The 26,074-nt window shown below is 57.1% G+C and overlaps 1 protein-coding gene across 2 annotated transcripts in view; it reads left to right on the top strand.

Annotated features, from left to right (window-relative positions):
* PARVB (parvin beta) overlaps positions 1-26,074 on the top strand; it is a 90,881-nt gene that overhangs the window by 31,964 nt on the left and 32,843 nt on the right. For both annotated transcript variants that reach the window (XM_032345994.1, XM_032345995.1), the window contains exons 2-3: positions 11,795-11,884; positions 14,553-14,623. In XM_032345994.1, coding sequence (XP_032201885.1) covers positions 11,795-11,884; positions 14,553-14,623 — 161 coding nt within the window. The remainder of the gene's footprint in view (positions 1-11,794; positions 11,885-14,552; positions 14,624-26,074) is intronic.

The raw sequence follows: 26,074 nt of genomic DNA, 5'->3' as shown, positions 1-26,074 counted from the left end.
TTTTAAATGCTCAGCCACCATATAAAGATGTTTGTGGTGGTGCCTGAGCTATGCGTGAAGGCTCTTTGAGATTAGAGCCTGCCTAATGTGCAGTGAGTTGGATGTTTCGATGGCTGGAGTTTTTTGGGAATCAGATATGATGGGGGGTACATGGGCCCTCATTGTCTGAACAGTTAGCTGATGAGGCTGTTAGACCCCCTGGTACTTATACAGACCTGAGGCTTTTGGGGTCTGGTTGGGCTTGGTGTCTTCAGGTGGGGACATCCGCTCTGTGCCAGGCCCACCTCTGGGGGCACAGGGGGGGATAAGGGGTTGGCCTCTGCCTCCGGGAGTCCATAATCTGGCAGGGAGACATTCACGTACCCCTCGGTTGTAACCGGGAGCGCGGGGGGTGGCTGTGAGTTCATGGCTGGACCTTGAGCCTTTTTTTTTTTTCCCTCGTAGATTTTATTTATTTGAGAGAAAGAGAGAGAGAGGGAATGAGCAGAGGGAGAGGGAGAAGCAGGTCCCCGACGAGCAGGGAGTCTGATGCGGACTCGATCCCAGGACCCTGAGCTCATGACCTGAGCCGAAGGCAGATGCTTAACCAGATGCCCCCTGGACCTCGAAGTGTTGCAAGCCCCTGGCTCATGGGGGAGCTTGCCCGGTGCGCGGCTCCCTGTCGCCTGGACCAGGTGCTGATGGCGGGACGGGAAGGGGAGACACAACACTTAGAGCTCGGCTGCTTCTGGTTGAATTAGTTGTCACGACAACCTCAGGATTGTGTCTGGTTATTATCCCCTGCAGTGGAAAGACGGTGAAAGACAGAAGGAGAGGAAGCATGGCCCCAGGCCGCTGTGTGACAAACTTCCAGAGCCTGTGATTTCTGTCTTCCCTGCGTGCAGCCCCCGGCTGGGGCTTGCGGGGCTGCGGATGGGCGGGCCCTCCGGAGGGTCCGGGTGGGATGCCATGGGGAGGGGTTTGGGCTTTGTGTGGGGAGGCGGTGGGAGGTGGGGATGGTCTGCGGGCAGAGGAATGACCTGATGGGCTGTGTTCTGGGGACAAGTCTTGAGACCGCGTGGGAGGTGCACTGGAAGGGAGGGACTGGGAGCTGAGACCCGCAGAGACTAGAGCAGACGCCGGCCTTGCGTGGGTCCAGCCGCCGTGTCCGGCCCCCGAGGCGTCTGCCTGCGGCAGGGAGGTGACTTGAATAAGCTGACCCACTTGCTCTCCACCTGAGCCATCGGCCGCGTCGTCCCCTGTCCCTACAGGATCAGTCCTCCTTCCTGAGCAGGAAGCCCGGGCCCCTCCCGTGTCCTGGTTTCGGCTCGCCAGGTGGTTTATATGGGAATGCTGACATTTCACGTTCCCCCGAAGTCTTTCTTCCTATTCTCCTGCCCCCAGACAAGTTGTTTCTCTGTTGTCCTCGCATTTTTCTGATCACCCAGGGCAGGGGGAGGAAAAGGCCTGATCTGGGCTGGGGAATTGTCTGTTTGACATCGGCTTCTGAGCGCCAGCCTTTTTGGTATTTATACTTCAGCGACGTTTGGTGTTCAGAAGACCTGCCCTCCTGGAGGCGGGCTGCCGGCTTTGTTCCCGCTGGGCTCTCTTCCAGACGCCGGCGGCCGGTGCGCGCCCAGCCCACGAGGCTTGGGGTTGTTGCTCCAGAGGGAGCTCGTCCCCAAAAGTCCCTAATTGCAGAGCAGAGTCCTTCTTCTGAGCCCTCCCCACCCCCCGCCACGGCCGCCTCACAGTAATTGGGTCCTTGGTGACCCGCGACTGGCAGGCTAATGTGAGCCTTAATGGAGATTCTCCTTTTCCCCCCAATTAAGTGGCTGGAGGTGGAATGTTCCCTGTTCTCCTGACTTTGGGTCTCTTACCTAATTTCTCCCGTTCTGCAACTTTTTGTCTCTGTAAACACAGAGGCGTTTGTCCCACAAATATTTATTGCGTGCTTATCACGGGTCAGGTTTTGTGTCGGCTGTGAGGCGGTGGTCAAGAGCAGCACTGTCCCCCGTGCGCTACTGGGTGGGCGTGGGGAGGCAGGCCCACCCCAGCTACACCGACGGGGGGTCTGGGGGGGGGCGTGGGAAGAAGGGATTGTGGCCGTCACAGGCAAGGGGAGCCGTAGGGAGCCAGAGGAGGAGCCCTTACTCTGTCTGGGGCCTGAGTGCAGAGAGAATGTTGTCCTGATAAATCTGGGGGATGGAGTGACGTTAGCCTGATAGAAAGGGCTTCTCTGGTGGAGGGGACAGTTGGTGCAGAGATGTGACAGACACGAGTGGCTTGGGGATGCCTCAGTAGGAAGGGGAGTGCCAAGTTGAGAGCACAGCTGGCTTGATGAGAGGTGGGGTCTGCTTATCGAGTGTTGGTAGGGGCTTGCGTTCTGTCCTGGAGCCAGTGGGAGCCTGTGGTGGATTGTACCGGGGACACGGTTAGCTTTGTGTGTCAGAAGGACACCTGCCTCAGAGAGGACTCTGTTTGCAAATGAAAGAAAACTCAAAGTGGATTAAGAACAAAATGGAATTCACGGGTGCCTTTTGATGGAAAGGGCCACGGGTGGCTGCCTTCAGGTAAGGTTTGATCCAGCACACAAATGGTGTGGCTGAACTGTTCTCTCAGGTCTGTTGATCTGGTGCCTTCATTTCCAGGTTCTGTTTGGTGGTAGGATGATGGTGCAGCTTCGACCTGCATGTCCTTGTTGGGTCAAGGCCACTGGGGAAAAGTGCATTCCCAGTGCAGTCTTCTTGTAACTGTCGACTCTGAGCAGGCCAGGCCCGTTCCTGCCTTGATACCTGTGTTGTGGGGCGTGCAGCATACCCACTGGCTCCACGCTGGGGCTGGGGGCAGGTCCCCATCTGGATTGTAACACCTGCGAACCATGCTGGTTCCCTCCAGGGGAGGCTGGGTTCTGGTTTGCCCAGAAGAAGGTGACAGGCTGTTGGAGAGGAGAAACAGCTGAGTCCAGGACAGTCACCTGCAGGATGGGAGAGGCCACGGTGGGGCCGATGGGAGGCCGAGTGGCTGTGCTGGGAACCGGTCCCAACCCTCTCCTCGCGGCTGCCCAGGGGCAGGGCACAAGATGCAGAATGCGAGGAGGGTCCCGTCCAGTGTCTTGCTTCCTCCCACTGCGTTCTTTGCAAGGGTATGTGTCTGGGGGCCTTTGCCTTCAGCCTTCTGGCTCCAGAATCAGGTTATTACGGTCGCTTTGCGTGGTCAGGGCTGTGCTGTGCGGTTCCCTCCCTCAATTTCTCTCCCTCCAGATTGCTTGCCGTGTCCCCTGACGCTGGCCATGCTGCCGGGAGGATCCTCAGCACCCCCTGCCCCCTGTGTCCTGGAGTCATTTCTGCTCTTGAACCCACTTTCCTAGGGCATGGGAAGGAGCCCTTCAGAAAAGAGGGTCTTGGGAGAAGCTGGGGTGGCTCGTGAGCTCATTCGTTATTGCTGCTGAGACGGGCGGCTCCCCATTTGGCTTAAGATCAAGAACAAGTGGGCGCCTGGGTGACAGTGGGTTAAGCCTCTGCCTTTGGCTCAGGTCATGATCCCAGGGTCCTGGGATTGAGCCCTGCATCAGGCTCTCTGCTCAGCGGGGAGCCTGCTTCCCCCTCTCTCTCTGCCTGCCTCTCTGTCTACTTGTAATCTGTCTTTCTCTGTCAAATTTAAAAACAACAATAACAACAAAAGATCGAGAACAGGGATTCGGAGCAGGACTGAAGCTCTGGGCTCTCCCCACGGGCAGGAAACCATCTGAGCGTCCCCCTCCGATCCCGCCAGAAGTGGGAAGGTGGTGTGGTTTGGGGACCTGCAGGCCTTGAGTGGGTTGGATCCAGTCTGCACGGGCTGAGCCAGCTTGGACTTGAGTGTTTCAGAGACCTCGTCTGTAGCGAAGCTTCGTGGGACAGCATGTGCCAGGCAGGCCCGGTAAATCTCCTTCCGTCCTGGGGAGGCAAGTGTCCGTGGTAGGTGCCGGCCAGGTAGAAAGTTGTGGAAATGTGGCCCCTGGATTTATCTCCCAAAGGAGCACTGGAGTCACTGGCCGGTGTGATTTCAGCACGTAGGGGAGGGGTATGATGATGTCTTCTATGTTCTTACCGTTCTGGGTGTTGATGGCCAGGCTCCCCGACCGGCATCAGCGCCATGGCCTTGGGGCGGGTGGTTGGCGCTGAGTCTTAGACCCTGTTAGCCCAGGGGGTCCTAAGTGCCTCGAAGTTGGGAGCCTGGCTGAGTGCTCAGGAGGCACGTGGTTAGTAGAGGCCCCTGGGCGGGTGCTGGCTGACGATGGGAGGGGACATGACCACATCCGGGTGGTGACCGGGGTGTCCACAGTGTTGTCTCAGGCCTGGTCCTGTCTCACCCTGCGGGGTTCCCTGAGGATGTGGCCCCTCAGCTCCCCTCCCGCACTTTTCCCAGGCCGACCAGGCAGCCACGCACTGCCCCTTGTCTCCGAAGCCAGAGGCCGTGGAGCGATCGGTTCAGAGAGAGCACAGAGGAGCAGCGGGCGGGTGCCGAGGACCGGGAAGTCCAAGGCTCTGAGCCGTGTAGATGCCCCGGCATCCAGCAGAAGGCATTTCCCCGAGCCTAGAGGGGAAGACAGAATTGCCTGGGGGAGAGCTGTTCCTTCACCCCCAAAACTTGCTGCTTCTCTCTTGTCTGCACATGAAAGCATGGGCCGGGGGCCATCTGGGACTTCTTCGGGGCTCTGCAGCTCTCTTTGGGCAGCCGTCCTGCAGGGAAACCCCAGGTCTGTGGGCTGGACAGGCTCGGCTCCCTCATACCTCCTTTCCCATAGGACTGGCTGTCGCGGGCTTTGGGGCTCCACGGCGGGTGAGGGACACCGACTCCTATCAGAGTGTCTCCCTCTTGTCTTGCCTTACAATGACGGAGGGACACCGTTGTGGCCCAGCCTTCCCGTCTCCTCCTTCCTTCTGCCCTGGTCCCTTCCGGAGGTGACACCAGTCTCGTCATTTTGGAGCGGAGCCTTTCCTTCTTGTCTCTATGAATGTCACTGTGTACACCTAGAAATACACAGTTCGGGGTTTCTGATTTTGTTATTTGCATAAATATTACGCCGTCTTGTTTCGAAAGCTGCACGAGATGCGTTGCACTGACAGGTGTCGGCTCTCGAGGTGGGGGTCAGGAGCGCTGGCTGACCCCCTTTGGATTTGGCTTGTACTGAAATGCTCACACGTGTGTTTTAGCCTCGGAACTTATTCTGTCTCTAGAAATGGGCTGGGACCTCGTGCCCCAGCAGAGCCAAGCCCATAGATCTGGGTTCAGACTGTCATCCTCAGTGATGAATTGCCGTGTGTTAAACATGCATAAATACAGTGGGCTTGTTGCAATGGGCCAGCATCCTCGTGTCGGGGCCAGGTTCCATTCCAGATCTGCCCCTTGAAAGGTCAAGAGGCTCTTTTGTATGTTTCCCCTTGCAGGTTGCTGAAAGCTAATTTCCCTCTTGTCCCACATCTGGGGCAGGAAGGGCCACTGCTCTGCTTGGGGCCGTTGGCTCCTACAGCCCTTGACCCTGGGCCAGATGCTGCCGTCCATTGGCTAGAATCCCAAGAACCATGGACGTTGAACCTGGACATCGTAACTCCCTGGGGAAGACCCGGCCTCACACTCCAAGGCCTTTGCTGCAAGCACAGTAGCTCGGGTGAGGACTTCTCCCCATCCTGAGTGGTGATTGCGGTTCGCAGTGAGCACTAGTGTCTGCGCAGGTCGGAAGGAGCAGGCCCCCTACCCCCGGTGGTCCGGTGGGCTCTGCTTGACATCTTCCTTGGGCCCTGTTCTAGCCGAGCTCTGCGGTCTTCGTGTGTGGTATGACGGGCCTCGTTTTCAGCGGAACCACTGTGCGAGGAGCTCCGTGGCTGATGGATTTCCTTATCCTGACAAACTCTGACTTCTGCAGAGAAACGACCCTTCTGAGCGCGGACGGAAGCCCTTGCTTTTGGACAGGGCCTGGGAAAGCCTCACGGTTGGGTCCTCCTAAGCAGCGGGAAGTTTCTGTCCCCACAGCTGTCCTAGCCCAGCCCGTGGGGACACATGCGTCTCTACCCTCCCTTCGTTCCCCTGGCAGCTGCGAGGAACGCTCGGTTCCCTTTGTGACCGTCCAGACCTGGGAGTGGGTGTGTCTTGACAGGACGGGTGAGGGCCCGGAGCCGAGGCAGCTTTCCTGCCCTCTTCTGGTCCCTCTTGTAGATGTGGTTCAGGTGACCCGCTGTTCTGATCCGGTTCCCACGGCGCTGCTGAAAATTCCCCTCATCTTTCGTTCTGCATGAAAACCAGGAAACGTCAAAAACTAGGGTGTCAAAAATTCCCTCTAGGTGGCAAAACATCACAGCTGTGTTGAAATGTCAGAAGTTGGAATAGTCACTGCTCTAGCATCCGAGGCTGCTGCCCCACCCCCCCCCCGCAGGCCTTTCTTGGAGTCCGCAACGAAGCCCGGCGGCAGGTGAGACCCCCGTGGGCTCTCTGCACCCCATCTTTGCAGGTGGTGCCTCACGATACCCCTTCCCACCCTGGTGCCCCTCGTGGAGCAAGAGGCCGAGAAGCTTTGTGTGTTCAGACCCACGTGTCCTGACCTGTCCTGACCTGTCCTGACCGTGACCTTGCTCTGGGAGCCAGGCGCCTTCAGGGCGTGTGTTCCCAGGAATGTGAAAAGGAAAAAAAAAAAGGTGCCTAAAAGCCTGCTTTTTTGGAAGGAGCCTGGGTATAAATAAGTAAATGAAACCCATACAAAGGAAAAGATGAACAAAGAAATAAAAGATGGAACCTTTGCGTTTGGCCTGCGGTGTAAGTGGTGGGTTCTTTATGAGATGCTTTCAAGTATTGACGTTTATGTGCTTGTAATTCCAGGCCGGAGGGGGGGGGGTGTTACTCCTTTTTTTCTTTCTTTTTTTTTTTTTTTTAAGCCTTGCCCAGCCCTTGGGTGGGGTGGTGGAAAGGCAGCGGGGCTTTGGAAACGCACCCGTCCACATCCATCTAGCAGATGCTCCAAGCTCACATTTATTGAGCCCTTACTGTATGCCAGCATCGATGGAGTCTTGTATCTGTCTTTGAGGGGTGCCCCCGTTTCACAGACGGGAGCTGAGGCACAGGGCAAAGAAGTAGCTTGCCCAGGCTCAGCTTGTCGGTGGTCGAGCCGGGATCTGAAACCAGTAGACCAGCTCCAGGGTTAGGAGCTGAGTTAGCACCAGCGTGGGTGGGCAGATGGTCCAGGAAAGAGAAGAAAGTGGGATGACTGTGTGGTGTGAGCTAGGCAGAGAGGGGCCTGGCGTGGGAAGGGGGCACCCAGGAGGGCTTCCTGGAGGAGGTTGCCAATAAGCTGAGGCTTGGAGGTGCGTAGAGTCAGCTGGGCATAGGTGACTTGCATGAGGTGCAAGACCGTGTAGAAGCGGGTTCGGTGCTGACTTGGGGGCTGCATAGCAGGTGCCTTCACATGTGACAGTTGCCGGCCCAGCCAGGACCCGGTGCTCCCTCACTTGTTAGGAGATACGATGAATGCATGTCATGGAAGGTGCCTGGCATGTCGTAGGTCCTCAGGAAGGATTAGTGGCCCTCTGTGCTTCTTATGGACGGGTAGGAACGTGGATTGTACGTTTACTGTGACCTGAACTTGCACATGGGTGACCCTGGTTGGCCCACAGAATTGGAGCGATGTGCTTACATTATAAGTTGGGAGATTCCACACTAAACCCACATTTGAACTTTTTTGAAATCTCTTAAGACCGGTGACTGCTGTCTGCCTGTCCCGGTCTGCCCCCTGCCCCCGACTGTGTGAGGGGTGGCCATCCCCAAAGGGCAAATTGTGTTGTCAAACACCCCCTGCCTCATGGCTCTGTCTTCTGACCTGGGCTCCCTCCTTCCTGTCAACCTCCTGGCTCTCCCCCCAGCCCCGTGTGCCCCCCGTGTGGCCCGTGGCCACAGCACCCCTGGGAGGTGGACTTGCCATCCATTTCCTCGTGCCTGGCCATCAGGTTTTCTGTTGACAAGGGCATCCCTCTCCAAACAGTGGCGCGCACTCAGGAAATTGGTGGGTCCTCAGCCTCCTGGCAGCGGGCCCAGTCCGTTTGAACGTCCACGCCCATGGAGCACACAAGACGCTGGCTCTTCCGGGCCAGGGGATCTTTCTCTGTGACTCAAGGCAGCCGGCATTTCACATCTTTGAAGTGTTGGGCTTTCTGGCAAATGGACCAGTACGTTAAAAACCAGAACATTCCAGGGATTAACGGAAAGCCACTAAACTGGCAAAGTGGGGTCCTTGGGGAGAAGCCAGGGTTCAAAAGGAGCCTCTCCTTCCACATGTCAGACTGACCCTTGGAAGACAGTAATCCGATTTAGACAGAAGGGTCCGCAGGGATGGGGCCCGTGTTCTCTGGGGAACCCAGGCTGTGAGAAGTAGAGTCCCAAAGAACCCTCCGTGGTTCAGCATCGGGGTGGCTGCACGGTGGGCTTCCAGAGTCCAGGCTGTCTGATCTGTCACTCGTATGTTTTGCAGAGTCCCAAAGTCCCTTCTCCAGATTCTTGCCATCTTTCAAGGCTTCATTCAAATGCTGCCTCCTCCAGGAAGCCTTCCCTGGTTCTTCCCGGAGTGCAAGAGAGCCACGCCCTCCCCTTCTTCCCTCTTTCTTCTCTCTCTCTCTCTCTCTTTTTTTTTTTTTTTTTTTAAAGATTTTTATTTATTTGACACACAGAGAGAGAAATCACAAGTAGGCAGAGAGGCAGGCAGAGAGAGAGGAGGAAGCAGTCTCCCCACTGAGCAGAGAGCCCAATGCGGGACTCGATCCCAGGACCTTGAGATCATGACTTGAGCCGAAGGCAGAGGCTTAACCCACTGAGCCACCCAGGCGTCCCCTCTTTCTTCTCTTTGTCCCTTTGTGGGAGCCTGTTTTCCCATCTTGGTTTCTCCCCTTCACAGAAGGTGGGCAAATGCCCACCAGGGTTTCTGAACCAGTTGCTGAGCACTCATGGTCTCACTTAATTCTTAGAATTCCCTATGAGGCAGCTACTGCTGTCACCCCCATGTTACAGATGGGGAAACTGAGGCTTGGCAAGGTGAAGGGATCCCTCTAGGCCACGTGCCCGTGTGTGGTAAAGTTGGACTCACGCCCCCCGCTCTGTGGTCACCGACCTGGACTCATGACCGAGGGCCCTGTCCTTGCTTCTCTCGGAGCTTTGCACACAAGCTCCTTCGGAATGTGCAGTCTGTTGAGCCAGTGCCTGGGCGGTTCTGGGAGAGCATTTCTCGTTTATTAAGGTCAGGAAATCTCGGGTCCTGTTTAGTGTTATCTTTGATGTGCAAGGGCAGAGTGGAAGTTTCTGTTTCCATGTGACCCCATTTCTGTGCTTTGAAAACGCTATTTCCTATCTCCCGTGTCTTTGAGATCAGGCAGCAGGGCCCCCGGGAGCATTTCCGCATGTCCGCCCCTCTACCCTCCTCCCTGTCACTCTCGCCCACAGCCTGTGTCCTGGGCAGCAGACGACCCTTGTGGCATCTTTCTGAGCCGAGTTGCGGGCTCGTTGTCGTGGCTCACCCGCGCCACACCTGCCGCCTTTCCCTCTTTCCCAGGCCGTGAACGTGACCACACCCCTGACCGCCTAGACCTGAAGGGACCCCCATGGCCTGTCTGTCCTTCTGTGATTTCGGCCCAGGAAGTGGGGCTTAGGCCTTCGGGGTCTCCGCATACACCCCGCTCCCCGGGCCAGGGATGTGCTCCCCGTGTGTCCGCGGCTTCCGTGCAAGATCCCCTTTCCCGCTTTCTTTTTTCTGCCTTCAGAAAAGCTTTTTGCGGCCTAAGTTGCTGCTCGTAATGCATCAGCTGGTGGAAGTGATGGCTGAGATGCAGCCGCTGGCCTGGGAGCTGGCCGGGCCCCCCACCCCGTGGGCATCTGCAGAGTGTGGCTGGGGGGGGAGCCCTGTGGGGCACGTCTTAAAACCATACTTGTGCCTCAGCACGCGGGAAGGTGCTGAACGTTCATGCGCGTCTCACGCAGAGTTAAGCTAAGGGTGTGGGGACAAGAAGATGACTGTGCGTGTGTCCTGCTCCTGGGACGCGCCCCGGGGGTATGCATGTGCTGGGCGACCTCGGGGACAACTTCCAGCTTGCAGGCTGGGATGCTGTTGGCAGAGGGTCTGCTTTTTCTTTTGTTTGTTGTTGTTGTTGTGGTAAAACATACATAACATAAATTGTATCATTTTAACCCCTCGTGGGTGGGTGCTTCCGTGGCATGAAGTCCACTCGGGGTGGCGTGACCGCCCCCTCGTCTCCTGAAGCTCTTTGTCATCCTGCGCTGAAACTCTGTCCATGGGAACATGAGCCCCCGCCTCCCCCCTCCCCACCCCCTGCCGTTTGACTGGATGTCTGAGGCTCTAGGACTCTGGGTCTCTCACTGTGTCCCACCATGACCGTTCCACACGGCGTGCTGCCCGCGAGGTCACCCGCGTGGCAGCAGGTGTCCGGACGGCCTTCCCTTCCGCAGCGAGCCGCGTTCTGTCGGGTCGCATCTTATGCGGTCACCCACCCGTCAGGGGGCTCCCGGGGGTGATGCCACCTCTTGTGAGTCGTGCCGCTCGGGGACGTAGGGATACAAGAGTTCACTCGGTAGAAAGCCTCGTCTCGGGGCCTTCCCTGGTGTGACATGCGGGGCAGAGGGGCCGGCTGTCTGCACATCCCCTGGGTTCCTGGCTCTGGCCTGGAGACCTCACGTTCACCATTTCGTCCTCCTGGGGGCCCTGAGGGGTGACTCGGGCTTCCTTGGGGTTGCGCCGCTAGCAGAGTCGAGGGGAACTGTGCCGCTGCCTGCGTCAGAGCCGTCAGGCCCGTCCCCTTGGTTACTCTTCCGATGCCCGGGACCGGCTGTGTGGTTGGTTCACGGTGACTGCGGTACTGGAAGAGGAAAGAGGTTTTCACGGGAGAGAATGGTTCACGGTGGAGAAGGCCTGGGCACCCCGTTGACCCGGGACCGCCGATGGGGCAGCCAGTCCGTGGCGTGGGGTTGGGGACTGTGGCCCAGAGCTCTCAACCAGGACTGTCAAAAGCAGCAGGTGCCACAGGAAACGGGAACAGGGTGAGGGTCCCGGTGGTGCCCCCTGACGGATGTGACTCGAGGCGTTTTCCTGCAGGGCGATGGTCCTTCCTGCCCCTGGCATCTGTGCTGTGCCTCTGAGCCCTGTGATTGTCGAGTGCTGCCCTCACCCAACACACTCGCACACACACACACACACAGGCTGGTGCTGTCCATACCACAGGTTACGGCCTCCGGGTCAAGGTTTGTGAGATTCTGTTGCAGGCTCTGGTGTCCCAGACTGGCCATGACCTGCTCTTGGGCGTCTGCTCCCTTGAACCTGACCGTCAACAACAGCAGCACTTTAAATTCGGGGCTTGCCTGTGTCCGTGTTAGGTACAGCGTCCGCCCCCAGGTCCCCTGGCTGAGGACACAGCTCTCCAGGGAGCGCGGTGGGGGCTGCCGTTTCAGGCCCTGTCGCTGGGATTCTAGCTTTGTCCATGTCAGCAGCCTTGGGCGGGCCTGGAAGCATCCAGAAGCTTCTGTGTGTTAGCCCTGAATTCCAAAGGGCCGTGTAAACCGACCGGCCGGGCTTGGCGGGCACCGGGAGATACTTGGCGCCGGAGGGAGGAACTGCAGAACGTGGTCTGGGTTCGGAGCCTTCGTGCGCGGACTCTTTCTGGGCGACGGGCCATTTGGGAATGCTTGTTAAATGCTTACAGAGCAGGAGTCGATGCTGGGTGTTTCTGCTGCCGCCCTGCGAGGCCCCGCTCCTCCGTTGACACTGACCCTTCTTTTCCTTTCTCCACAGTGAGCAACCTGCAGGAAGAGGGCAGGCATGCCATCAACGCGCCCATGTCCCCCGCCTCGGTGGACGTCCACCCCGAAGACACGCTGTTAGGTACTGTGCGCTCCGCCAGGCTCCTGCCGTGACGCCGCTGAGCTCCCGCGGCTGGTGAGGCCGAGGAGGAGCTGCAGGGCGACGGCCTGGTGACCACACATCGCGCCAGGCGGCATCCGAGAGTCAGGGCTCTTAGCTCAAGGTCTTGTTTAGAAAAGTAGGTGGGAAGGAAAACCCCGGCTTCCTTTGTAAGTTTCTGCCTGTCTGATTTCCCACGTCCGTTGTGTTAGTCGTTCCGTCCGATGAGTCTGACAGATCCGGGGTTCAGCCCCGTTGAAACTATGGTCTGTTACAAGCACGGTTCCCCTTGGGCGGGGGGGGGGGGGGGGGGGGGGGGGGGGAGGGCGTGGCCTGTCTTTTCTTGTGGGAGGGACTGGGTGGGGCAGGGTAGGCCGGTGTGGACTGGCTGGTTGGGCTAATGTCCGAGGGCTCTGGGAGCTCTGCTGAGTCCTTGCGCTGGGCAGGGGGTGGGGGAGGGGGGAATTAGGGCAGGGGCCTGTGGTCTGGGAGCCTGAGAGCCCCTGGAACACATGGCCGCTGGGGGTGGGCTCTGGGTTGGTTGGCCTGCACATCAAGGGCAGTCACAGTGGAATTGTTGACTGTCTTGGGAACTGGCCAACCCTGGGAAGGACAGTGTCTCCAGGTCCCCAGGCCCCGAGGTGTCAAAGAATTCAAAAATATAGGAAATAAGAAACGTAGTTAATACATCCTAATCTTGGCACAAGCTGAAGCTGTCCCGAGGCCGTGGGCTTGCTGGGTGGGGCCCGGCCAGTGATGAAGGCCTCTGTACCCAGCTCCTTGGGACCACATCACAGCCAGCGCTGATGAGGTGACAGCACGGACACATTTCCTTAAAGCGTGTTTTGGGATCTGGTCGGTCTGAAAGGCGGTTGTGGAACATTCTGCTTATTTCCAAACCCTGGTTCAAAGGGAAGCCCCGGTTGGTCCCTCCTTTGTGGTTTCCGCGACCAGGCCAGGCCAGCAAGAGCTTGTGGAGAAATGCAGACGCAGGTTCAGCTTGGCGGACCTGAAGCCAAGTGCTGGGCGAGCTCCCTGAGATTCTGCTGGGGTCTGCTGTGGCTACTGTCTCTTCTTGGAAGAGGATGACTCTTCACTGTTACTGCTGCTGAGTCTGGCTGAAATGCATGCTCCTGGTGACCCTCTCTCCTGGGAAACCGGGGACTCGCTTGTGGGTCTGGGAATTAGCCAGACACAGACCAGGAGGCTTCACCTCGGCCCTCTGGATATCCAGCACTGGGTAATTCTTTACTGTTGGAAGCTGTCCTGTGTCTTGTGGGGTTTGAGCATCCCCGACCTCTACCCACGAGATGCCACCAGCTGGGACAACCAAAAATGTCTCCAGACGTGGCTACATGTCACCTGAGGTAGGGGAAGGACGCAGTGGCTCCTGTGGAGAACCCCGGTTTAGACTAACAGGAGGGCTAAAAGGGCTGATCCTAGACACATGGCAGGCTCTCATTTTGTTGATAATGCCTTGAACTTGCCTTTCCCTGGGCCCTAACCCTCCCCGTTTTACCATCTTTACAAACAACTGCTCTCGGGCAGAGGGAGCTGGTGTTGTTCAGTCTGTTCCATAAGGTTCTGCTTATCCCTGAAGTCTGTGTGACCTTGAGAAGGACTGACCTGGTCAGCGCCTGGAACTGAGATCTGAAAGGTGCAGGGGACGTGGAGTGGAGGAAAAGGGTATCAGACAGGGAGCAACATGTGCCAAGGCCCTGTGGCAGGCAGTGGTGAGGTTTGCCGAGGAGCAAGGGAAGGCTGGAAGGGCCAGAGAGTGGAGAGTTCCCCGGGACAGCTGGGGACACGAGGCTGCGGCGGGGGGCCTGGAGGCCACGTGGAAGGTGCTGGCCTTGGTCCCAGGAGCACTGGGAGGCTGCTGAGGGCCTTAGCAGGGACATCACAAGGGACCCCCATATGGGGTTACCCTCTCAAGCGTCAGATCTGCATGACTTCAAAAAGTTCTCCACTTTGTCAGGTTTTAAAATTTGCTCTTGTGAAGCCGGTCTTCTCAAAGCCATTCTGTTTCCGAGCTCCGTGAGAGCCTGCCTGGGCCCCAGGAGCCTGGTCCTCGCCACCCGTGTGCCCTGCGGGCCCATCCCGTGCTCGGGTCCGAGGCCTCCCTCTCCCCATCCCCTGCGTGCCGTGCGCAGTGCCTCGCACACCCTCCCCTATGCAGGCACCAGCCAGTTTTCCGGATGGTGTCGGACCAGCGGGGGGGGGGTGCTGTCCCACACTGTTCCTCTCTACCACGCCGGCCCCGCTGGAGCAGCTCGCTGGGCCCCACTCCGCTGTCCGTGGACCGAGGCCTGAACATGGAGGGAAAACGGGTAACAAATAAACAGAACAGGGACGGACACATTTTACTGTGAACCGTCACCCACTCCCTCCTTTTTGGCTGTTTTTTTCTGATTTTCTGGTGCGTGCTATTTTACGTCGCGGGGAGCTTTCTCGGTGCGCGTATTCATTTACTAACAGCGGCCGCGGGAGCTTGGACCTCGGACCGATGCAGTCCTTGCAGCGCGGTCCCACCGGAGAAGCCTGGCTTCTCTGCGCCCTGTCCCCCTCCCCCGCGTCGGGCGGGGGGAGTCCGCCGTGCCCCGGGCCCCGCCGTGCCGGCGTGTGCTAACCGGCCTCTCTTCCCCGGCAGAGGAGAACGAAGAGCGGATGATGATCGACCCCACCTCCAAGGAGGACCCCAAGTTCAAGGAGCTGGTCAAGGTAAGAGGCGCCTCGGTCAGCGCCTTCCTGCTGGGCTGCGACGAGGGGTCAGGGAAGCCGCGGCGGGAGGGCTCGGGGGCCCCCGTGGTAATTCGGTGTGACATTGGCCGCTTCTGTCTCCTGAGCCTGGTTTCTGAGCCCCGGCTCCGCGGTGAGGCTTGACCGGTGGCGTCCGTGCGTGTCTGAGTGCCGATGGCGGTTCCCATGGTTCCGATCTACAGCACGGTCGGGCTTCAGAGTTCATCCCCGCGACGGAGGAGCGAAGGCTCGGGTGTGACCGCGTCCTCGCCCGGTGGGACCCAGCTCCGCGCCGGAGCTGCCCGCGGTGGGAAAGCTGTCACTTCTGCAGCCCAAGGCGGACGCAGGAGACCCCCGGGCTCTGTGACGCTGTCTGTCACAGTCCGTGCCACTGACACTGGCCGGTAGAAGTGCTTCTCAGAATGTTTCTCCACCTGAGCCGGCGCTGCTGGACGCGAGGCGGCGTGGAACCGTGTTCTCACGGGGGCTGACGGCAGGAACGGGAAAGCCTTTGCCAAATGGTCTCCTGGTAAAAACTGACCTGGTAAAGGCCCGTGTTAGGGCCCAGCCAAAAATGCTGGGGCTCCCTGGCTTTGCTCAGTCCGCCAGTCACATTCTAATGTCTTCCCGAAACATCCTCAGAGACCCAGCCAGAGGGAACGTTGACTCCAGCGTCCAGGCCTTCCGTGGCCCAGTCGGGCGGACGGTTGGGATTGACGGCCACACACGCCTTTCGGCATTCTCCTTCTTCAGTGTTGGAGCAAAGCTGGAGGCATCACTTCTCTGAAACACCCCAGGGGAGCTGGTGCCGTCCTCATGTTCACATGAGGACAGAGGGGAGAGCCCTCCCCCCGCCAGGTTATACCTGTTAGAGGCGTGTGCGGGCTGAATGGGTCTGGTCATCTGGGACCTTGTTCGTTCAGCCAGGGTCGAACACTGGGCGCCGGGCTGGGCCCTGGGCGTGCTGAGATGAGCGGGTCGTCTTCTTCCTGCGTGGGGTCTGCTTCGTGCTCCTGTCGGATTCACCCGGCCCGACCGGGCTCTGCTGTGCCGCCGTGATGACTTCTTTTTTTTTTTTTAAGATTTTATTTATTTATTTGACAGAGATGACAAGTAGACAGAGAGGCAGGCAGAGAGAGGGGAGGAAGCAGGCTCCCCACTGAGCAGAGAGCGCGATGTGGGGCTCAATACCAGGACCCTAAGATCATGACCTGAGCCAAAGGCAGAGGCTTAACCCACTGAGCCACCCAGGCGCCCCTACCGCTGTGACTTCTAAGCCCACAGGGTGTTTTGGGCGCTGTGGGGTAAGGGCTGGTCAGCTGCTTGTCCTTCAGCAGCCTGCGCAGAGGGGACCGCAGCATCTCTGCACCCGGGGCCTGCCCCGTGGGACCTGTGTGGGCTGTGGCTCCCCAGCTCTTCTGGATTCTGGATTTGGCTGAAGGGCCATGCTGCAAGGGATGGGGTGTGCCGATTAGGGGGGCTGCAGCATGGGCAGGCCTGCACCGCATCAGACAAAGTCAGCTGGAGGACCAGAAGGCACCGGAGACAGAGGGCCTCTTCCTTGCTTCCCTGCTGGGTGGCTGGGAGGGCCACGGCGCCGCACGCGGGACGCTGCATGGCTGAGCACAGATAGGTTTTCTTCCCAAGCTGTGGTCGGCCCAGGGTGGCCTGCCTCACCTCCCTTCCCGCTCACTCTTGTTAGCTTGGGCTTGTCCCCCACCCCAGCAAGGGAGCAGCAGTGAGCTTGGCCCTGGGCGCTCTTTCTGGGGAGCCCAGGGGTGGTGGGCTGAGTCACGGCCCCCCAGGGTGTCCACGTGACTCTTAATACCTCCTGTGGCAAAAGGGACTCTGGGGACATAATGTAGGAGTCTTGGTTTGAGAGATGACTCTGGGCCACTCCTCTTTGGGAGGCTGTCCCGCCAGCCTACAGTCCCTGTGCCAGGAGATGGACAGTTTCTGGAAGGTTCTGCCTGCTTCCAGACTGCAGGCAGCATCTCGAGGTAGGTTGGCGGCCTATTTTTCACTTTATCACGCCTTTTCCAAGTGAGTGTGAACACGGCAAGCACGACGGTGGTGGCAGGTTGGCCAGCTGGGGATTGTTAGTCGCTGTGCTGGTGGGATGGAGGGTGTGCAGGAGGTACTAGTTCTCACCGACTAGAGCGGGTGGGCGTTGGCTCCTAGGATGCCGGGGCTGGGCTTGGGCTGCCCCTGGTTCCCTCGTGTTTGCCTTGTGCGTGGGTTACTGGCTAGGGGGCCCCGGGCGTGCCCCTGAATCAGCGTCTGCTGCCGTCAGCACCAGCTTCTCCTTGCGGGGGGCATAGCCACTCCCCAGGTTACAGTGACCTGTGCCCGGGGGTGGGGGAGCCCAGCCCGCATCACTTCCTGCCTCCCCTTTCGGCTCATCGTGGAGCCTGTGCCCACCCAGGTGTGAGGTGCCAGAGGCCGGCCCCCAAGCCCTACCCTCACTTCTGACACGAGTTACAAGTTTGGGTCCCCAAATCGGCCTGTGGGTTTGACACCAGACAGACTCTCAAAAGGCACCGAATGCTGCCGCACTCGCTGTTAGGGTTCATCCCAGTGAAAGGACACAGGTGAAAATCAGCTGGGGGAGGGGGCACCCAGGGCGGGCCCAGGAGGGCACTCAATGTGGCATTTCCAAATGTCTTTTGGTGGCATCGTGGACGGCGTCACTTACCGACAGTGATATGACAGCGTTCCCTGAGCATCGCTGGCCAGGGAAGGTCCCCGAGCCGCATGTCCGGAGTGTTTGCTGGGCTGCCACCCGGTAGGCATGACTGACTGCCCTGGGGACCAGCCTGTCTCCCGCCCTCCCCTGTGACGAGCAGAGCGTGACCCAAAGCCCCAGCCTAAGCCAGGTTAGTCCTTTTTGGCCAGCTCCAGGCTGTCATGCAACCGCTCCAGCAAGACACTCCGGGGGCCCTGAGGCACAGGCCAGCCTGCACTCCGGGCAAGGTTAGGGTCTGCACCTGGCCCGTGCTCTTGTGGCCGCCAGCATGGAGAATGCTGTTCCATCTGTCCCTCTTCTCCTGATGTCCCCTCCGGAGACACCCCACCTCGGTGCCCTGACTGGTTTTCTCTCCCTGACTTCCCAGGCCTGGGTGTCAGATTTTGCTCCCAGCTGACTACGCAAGGTCCAGCACCCAGGTCCCACCCGCAGGAAGAGGAGTGAGTACGTCAGAATGGCTGGGGGACAAAGCAGGTCTTTTTGGCCCACCCCAGACCTGCGGAGTTGGAATCTTGGGAAAGGGGCTCTGGGAGCATGGGGCAAGGGTTGGGGCCCTTGTGAATTCGGTGCTGACACAGGGGGTCCCAGGAAACCCCCCCGCCTTGAGAAAGGGGACTGTGAATGGCCAGTCTTGGTAGTTCCAGCAAAACACCTCCATGAACGTGACCTGCATGGTTCTGACTGCTTTTCAGACCCGCTCTCTGCACCGTGGACTCTGCTTGTCCACGCTGCTGCTGGTTCTTTGCAGGGATTCTGCTCCCAAAGGGTGTTTTCAGTGGGAGCATGGGCCACACGCCGGCTGAGCTGGTCACGGGTGAGATCAGTTGACACTGGCCACGTCCCAGTCTGGGCACGCGAGGGTCCACCTCTGAAGCAGCGCGGTCAGCGCCCTTGTTTTCTTGCTCTGTTCCCGGTCATCTGCTCTTTCCCCCTCTTGTTTCAGCCCCCGTCCTGTCTCCCTCTGTAGACTTCGCCCCGTGACCCCGCTGCCGCAGGACTGTCACCGTTTACAATATTGCCAGCTGCCCTCTGCTTCCCAGGAAAAAAGCACCTTGGCTCAGGCCACACCAGGCATTATGAATGAGACCGTTCATTCAGAAATTCTCTCCAAGGATCTGTTGTGCCTCCCGTGGCGTTAAGGGGTGAAGGGGTGAGGTGTGCTTAGAGTCTGGCTTCCTTGATTCAAATCCGGGCCCTGACGGAAGTGGGAAAAGCACGAGTGCCATGGCAGGTGCGGAGCTCGGAGCTCGAGTGTGGCCGGGGTACCGTAGGCAGAGGGGCAGGGGCAGGTCTGATGTGGGGACTGGGCCATGGCTGTGAGCGTCCTGCGGGTTCTAGAGCCTAGAAGACCTTCTGCAGCGCCCTCCCCACTGGCGTTGTGGGCCACGGGCCTTTTCTCTAGCATCCTCCGGAAGCTTCCTGGACCACCCAAGTCAGAGCAGCTCGTGCAGCTCCGGGTGGGTTGCAGTGTATGGATGAGAAAGTTGATGGTTTTAATGATCCTAAAAAGACGGCGTGGCAGGCCTCCTGCCTTCCAGAACCAAAGCCAGAGGAAGAAGGCCGGCGCACTCAGAAGCACGCTGGGCCCAGGTGAGCGGACCGTGTCGTTAACCCGGGTGCACCGTCCTCCCTGTGAGCAGATTTCACATCTCATTTCCCAGTTTATTGGACGAGACTCTTCCTGGCTGTGCAGTTGATTTCTTCCTTCCTGTGTCCCCGTGAAGAGAATCAGTTGCAGAAAAAATGATGCCCTGGGCGGAGGGCAGTGTGTTGGAGCCGAGCCGCGTGGAGATGCCCCGGCGTGGCGTCCCCGCATTTGCACCCGGCTGGGGCTGGTCCCCCTCCTGCTGCGCCCCGGCTTGCGTCCGTGGAGGAAGCAGCCGGCGAGCCTGTTTGGAAGTGATGAAAACGTAACTGTCATAGCTTTGGGGGAGACAGGCCGCAGATCCTGATTATCATTCGGGGGAATGAGAGGACAAGTAATTTTTTTATTCTGCTTAAGGCAAGCCTGTGAAAACCACGAGCCGAGGGCATCGTCAATGTAGGTCCTAGACGTTTGCCGGCAGGATTTGGGCTTTGCAAATGAGTACGTCCAGGAAATAATGATCGGTACTATCTTGAAAAAGCCTTGCGAGAAACGGGATTAAGACGGGCGAGCGGGGGGAGGATGGCGGTGCTTCGGGGTGTCTGGTGACGAGATTGCCTCTCCCCCAGGGGTGGCGGTGGAATTGGGTGCCCCATCCCTTTTGCTTCCCAGAGCTGACTCCTGTGGCCTGTTGTGGGGAATGGGATCTGCATCCCTTTGGGTCCTGTTCTGGGGTCGATCAGGTCAGCGATCGGATGGGGTTTTTTTAAGATTCCTTGTCTTCGTAGCAGAAGTGGTGTCTCTTGTGTATTTGCCAGCGGGACTGAGCTCTGAGCGAGGCAGCCTCTGGTGCCGGATGTCTGTGTGCCCAAGAGACCGACCCGGGTCTGTGAGCAATGTGGCTTGAACACCTTCTGTGCGTCTGTGTGTCCCAAGCATAGCCACTGGAGATATGTCACTCAGCAAAATGGAGGCCGACAGGCCAGCTGAGGAGACAGATTTGGGAATGAATGTTTGGCCCGAAGGCCATGAGTGCTTTGAAGGAGCCCCAAACAAGAAGCAGCGTGGCTTTCTCTCCCCCTGTTCTAGGCACCATGGTCAGGGAGGTGGCATTTGAACAGAGAGCTGCTTGTTGATACGTAGGGCAGGAATATCACTGCGAAGGCAAGAGCAAGTGCAAAGGTCCTGTGGTATGCATGTACCCAGCGTGTATAAGGATGAGTGAGGAGCACAGTGTGGCAGGAGCCTAGTGAACAAGGAGGACAGTGGTCAGAGATAAGATCAGAGAGGTGGCTGGGTGTTGACTCCCCACAGGGTGGGGACCAGCTCTTTCTAGTAGCCGAGGTAGGACAAGATGGGCCTGGCTCCTCTGTCCTCCTGTTGTGTCTATATTCCCTTCCCGCACATGCACTTCCCAGCAAGCCGCTGTGATGCCTCAATGGCTCCACGTGGGGCAGAGATGAGGTCATGTTTGTATCTCCCACGCTGAGGGCCATGTCTGGCCTGTACTGGGTGCTGCTGGTTATGCGGAGTGATCAGAAAGGAGTTTCGGACATGCCGAGAGCTCCAGGGACAGTCGCACTAACACCTGTGTAGGTCATGGTAGCCGTCTAGAGCTGGGCCGCCTCACGAGTCCTCAGACGGCCCTGCAGGAGCAGGTGGGAACACCTACCTTCCAGAGATTAATCAAATAACCGCTTTACTGAGCTGGTATCCGCAGGGGGACTGTCTCCTCCCCAAGTCATGCAACTGTTGCCTCAATCAATTTAAGAAGGTTTTCATCACTCCTGAAAGAAACCCCACCCCCATCAACAGTTGGTCCCTATTCCTTCCCCCTCCCTGTGCTGGCAGCCGCTCCGTCTCCTTGGAATTATCCTGTCTCCATAGACTTGCCGATTCTGAATGTTTCCTATAAGGAGAACCATACGGTATGTGGACTTTGGTGACTGGCTAATTTCATGTTTGGAAGTTTCATCCATGTTGTAACAGATGTCAGACCTTTATTCCTTTTTATGGCCGAGTAATATTCCCCTGCGTGGCTTGACCACACTGTATTTACCCCTTCATCTGTTGATGGACTTTGGGTTGCTTCTGCCTTTTGGCTGTTTTGAGCAGTAGATATTTTGAACATCTGGGTACGAGATTTTGCGTGGACACGTGTTTTCGGTATTCTCTTTTGGCGCATGCCTGGGAGTGGGATGGCTGGGTCAGGTGATGATTCTGTGTTTAACCGTCAGAGAAACTACCACTGTTCTGCCAAGGGCACCATTTTCCATGCTGTCAGCAACGTGGGAAACATTCCAGTTCCTCCACATCCTTGCCAACACTTTCTGTTGTTTAGTTTTTAATAGAGCTCCCCTCGTTGGTAGGAAATGGTATCTCACCAGGGCTTTGATTTGCATTTGCCTAATGGTTAGTGATGTTGACCATCATTTCGTGTGTTGGGCATGCGTGTCCTTCTTTGGAGAAAAGTCTCTCCAGATCTTCTGTGCATTTTAAAATTGGCTGTCTTTTTATTTTTGAGTTGTAAGAGTACTTTACTCATTGTAGATACAGACCCTTTCTCAGAGGATTTTGCAAGATTCTTTCCCATTCTGTGGGCTATCTTTTTACTTTCTTGCACGTATCTTTTTTTTTTTTTTTTAAGATTTTATTCATCTATTTGAGAGAGAGGGAGTGCATAAGCCGGCGGGGAAGGGAGGAGAAGAGGGAGAGGGAGAAGCAGGCTCCTTGCTGAGCAGGGAGCCCGATGAGGGGCTCGACCCCAGGACCCTGGGATCGGACCCGAGCCGAAGGCAGATGCTTAGCTGAGCCGTGCACGCACTCCTTTGCTGGTATCTTTTGAAGGACAAAAGCTTTTAGTTTTAATTTGGTTTAGCAGTTTTTTCTTTTGTATTTGTGCTTTAGGTGTCATAGCTAAGAAATCTTCCTTAATCCAAGCTCAGGAAGGTTTACTCTGCTCTCTAAGACTTCTGTAGTGTTCATTTTTAGACTGAGGTCTTTGACCCATTTCGAGTTGGTTTTGATTTTTGTGTGTGGTGTATTCTTTTGCATGTGGACACCCAGTTGTCCCAGCACCATTATCTGGATTGAATTAGCATCGTTATTGCTCTCGGTAGACTATAGCGGGAGGACTGTCGATGGCCTCTCCATTGGATTCTCTTGGTCTCTGTGTCTGTCCTTACGCCAGCACCACGCAGCTTTATTACCACAGCTTTTTGGTTTGGTTTGAAATCAGGAAGTGTGAGTTCTCCAACTTTTTTCGTCTTCTTTGAGATTGTTTTGGCTATTTGGGAGCCCTTGGATTTCCATATGCGTTTTCGGATCTGCTTGTCAATTTCTGCAAAGACGCCATCTGGATAGTGATTTTTTAAAAAGGGTATTTATTATTACTTATTCCAGCTACCAGCGCAGCAGAGACTGCTGAAAACCCAGAAGACAAAAATCAAACAGAAGGCACTGGTGATTTTCCTTTATTTGTGTCCCCTCAGGCTTTGTCTTCTGCGTATATAGCTTTTGCTACACAAAAATTGGAGTCATTCCAGAGTTAGTAAATGTCTAGGGGCCCTTTTGGATTAGTACCTTGGCAGAAACATCTGGAACTGGAATTGCTGGGTCATGCAGCACACACAGGGGTAGGCATTGTTTGGCCTTTTTAACGAAGATTTCGAGGACCAGAGATGTTAAATGGCTCCAGCTCCCATGGCTAGAACTTGGGGTGGGTGGTTCTGGGCCTCAAGCGTGGGTCTAGGGTCCCTGCCTGCACATGCAGCACACTGGGTTTTGTAGGTGGTGGTAGTGGTGCTTGCTTATGAGGCTGATGCTTGAGCAGAGCGAATGCCCTTTGTTTTAGTGTTCTGTTGATGTGTAACTAAGTATCAGCTCATCTGCTTAAAGCAACAGCTGTTGATTAGGGCATAGTTGAGCAGGTTAGAGGTGTGGCTGGGTTCTCTGCTCTGGGTGACACCGGGCTGAATTCTCTTCTGGAGGCTCCGGGGAGGAGTCAGCTCTCTGCCCTACAGTTCTCTCCTCTCCGGGGGGCCCTGCTGCCTTTGGAGCCAGCCGCGGAGGCTGTCCCCTGTGCTTCCCCTCTCTCTGCCTGTGCTCTCTGATCTCTAGATGCAGATTCAGAGGGCTCATGTGCTTAGGTCAGGCCCACCTGGATGCCCTTTCTTTCTTGAGGTCAGCTGGACCCTATAATAGCCACACCATGGGGTGCAGACCATCATCTTCACAGTCCCAGGGTTGATAGGGACCTGTACACAGCATCTTTGAAAATTCTGCCTACAAAATCGTTTTAAAGGTGGTAACCAAAAAGTATAGACAACATAAGAAACATTAGTAGTCACTTACCTGGCATTTATGACCCTTTATGGCTCGGGGCTTTGCTGGGTGCTGTGGGGAGGCTAAGGTAGCAGGTGCCGTCCCTGGCACTCATTTTTATCTTTTAAGTGTAAACAACACGCTTTGCAAAAAGTCCACATCAGTAAATCTCATCAGGTGGCCGGAACAGGCCCCAGGATGGTGTGTGTGTGGGGGGTGCGTAGACACAGGGGTCTCAGCTCTGTGGCTGGGGAAGTGGGCTCAGGGTGCGGGCAGTGGGTCAGCCTTAGAGGGCCACAGTGGGGGTCATTCCAGGTCTCTTGGTCTCAGGGGCGAAGGAAGCATCCCCCCCTCTGTCCGGAGAAAGCGTGGTCTGTGGAATTGTGCCCTGGACCGGCAGTAGCAGCGCAGGGAAGAGGCGGTTCTCTGAGACTCCAGCCCCGAGGGAGGCCGTGCGGCTCTGGCTTGGCTCCTGGGGGGCACCCGGCCCTCCTGCCCTGCCTGCCGTGGGTTCGCCTTCCGAATGCCCCCCCCTCCCCTGAGACGTCGGGGCAGAGCTCTGCGCCTCCGTGGCCTCGATTTGCCGCCGCTCCGCTCGTGCTCCCCATTCTTCTCTGCCCAACTCCCAGCTGGAGTGTCGGCTCCCGGAGGTCGGGGACACCTCTGCCCCCCACCGCAGGACAGGAGGCAGGTGCTCGGTAACAGCTGGTGAGTGGAACACTGTCACTTGGTGCCTGTAATCGCTGTGAACTTGCTGATAAAAGGACCATGGTAGAGCCCTGGGGGAATAAGGGATCCTGCCGGGAGCAGGTTTGCTGGCCGCCACGCGGAGACAAAGGGACGGGGCAGGTCTTCCTGGGACAGCTGGCAGCCGTGGTACCGGGGTCCTGGGAGGGTGGGTGACGAGGCCCGGATGGCATAGAGGGTCTCTGCCTGCCTCTGTGGATGCCAGGGTCAGAGGGGGCAGACGTCCCCCCAGCTCCAGATGCTCCCAGCTGCTTCTAGACCTTTCTCTCCCTCCTTGGACTGTCTCCCCCTATTTGCTCTCCCCTTCATTGGCCACCAGCCCATGGCCCGGGTCTTCCTCTTGACCTCACACCATTCCCGAGACCTCGACAGGCTGGCGATGTCCCACGCACCGCCCAGCTGCTCCCTGTCTCTCTCCCGCTCCCAGTCCTGCACCCTGCTTCGCCTGCCCATTCCCAGGCTCGCCTCTGACCCTCGCTCCTGCCCTGCTCATGCCCTCCACTGTGTCTGGGTGTATCTCTGCTCAGATCACCTCCTCCAGGAAGTCCCCTGGCCTCCTGGTCCCCGATGGCCACTGTACCCCCCATCTCCAAACGCTGCCTTACTTTTTTAATAGACTTTATTTTCTAAAACAAGTTATAAATTTATAGAAAAGTAGTGAGAGAAAGTACAGGGAGCTCCCGTAAATCCACACCTGATTTCCCCTCTTAGTAACATCCTCTGATAGCGTGGCACATTGTTCAGTATTACTACGTTGCTGTATTTAGTTAATACAATACATTAACCAAAGTCCACATTTTATTCAGATTTCCTTCGTTCTTTTTCCCACTGTCCTTTTTCCGGTCCAGGACCCCATCCGGGATCCCGTATGACAGTTCATCATCGTGTCTCCTTAGCGCCTCAGGGCTCCGGCAGCTTCTTAGACTTTCCGTGTGTATGATGACCTTGTCCATTTTGATGAATGCTGACCTGGAACTTTGGAGAATGCCCCTCTCTGGGAATTTGTCTGGTGTTTTCCTCTGGATTAGAGTGGGGTCATGGGTTCAGGAGGAACCCCAGAGAGGTACGGTGCCCTTCTCATCCCATCGTATCAGGTCAGGTCACCTGCCGTCAACATGGCTGGTCACTCTTGGCGTTTGACCTTCACTGCCTAGCTGGGTGTCTCCGTCAGCCTTCTCCACTCTACCCTGCCTTATTTTCTCTCTAACGTGGATCGGTCTGCAAGTGTGTGTATTTGTGTCTCTCTTCATGTCGGATTCGAATGTCAGAACAGAGGCCCTCTTTGTCTTGTTTATTCCCAGAATGTCGCACGTAGTAGATGCTCAGTAGGTTGGTTAGTCAACTTGGTGGCTGCTTCTGGCAGGCAGTAAGCCCTGAGTGGTGGGGACGGAGCCACTGGTGCTATAGCTCCCACCTGCAGAGAGCTTCAGGTCGGGTCCAGTGGGGGAGATCATGACATAAATGTGAACAGGGTCAGGGAAACGATGCTTGGCTATGCTGAGGGGGTGATAGGGCTCGTGGCCTGGATGGGACGGGTGGTCAGAGGATGATAGGGACTTTTAAGACCTGAGAGATGAGTGTGAGCTGGCCAGGGAGTGGGGGAGGGAGATGTGTTCAGGCTGGAAGGAATGGCACGTGCAAAGGTCCTGAGGCAGAGAGGAACCTGGGGTTTTTGAGAATACCAGCAAGGAGGCCAGATGTTCAGGTGGAAGTGCCTTGGTTCAGGGAGGTGGTTTAGTCAAGGACGGTGAAGAGGAGAGGGTGATAAGTGGGCCCAAGTTTGAGGTGGGCAGAAGTGGGGTGAGGGGTAAAGTCCAGGCGCTGGTGGATGGCGTTCTGTTTCTTTCCTAGAAAAGGGGCAGGTTTGGAGGGAGGTGAATTCTTTCAGAGATGCTTTTAGGGATGCCTGAACAGCAGGATCATGGAGGTGAGGCTGCATGGTTAGGGTTTTCTGATTGGGGACTGTGTTGGAAGTTGCGGGAAGGCATGAGCTGGCCTTGGAAGAGAGTGGAGAGCAAGAGGAAGAGTTGTG

The sequence above is a fragment of the Mustela erminea genome, chromosome 6, assembly GCF_009829155.1.
Source record: "Mustela erminea isolate mMusErm1 chromosome 6, mMusErm1.Pri, whole genome shotgun sequence".
Taxonomy (NCBI): Eukaryota; Metazoa; Chordata; class Mammalia; order Carnivora; family Mustelidae; genus Mustela; species Mustela erminea.
This window is presented reverse-complemented; position numbering and strand designations above follow the sequence as displayed.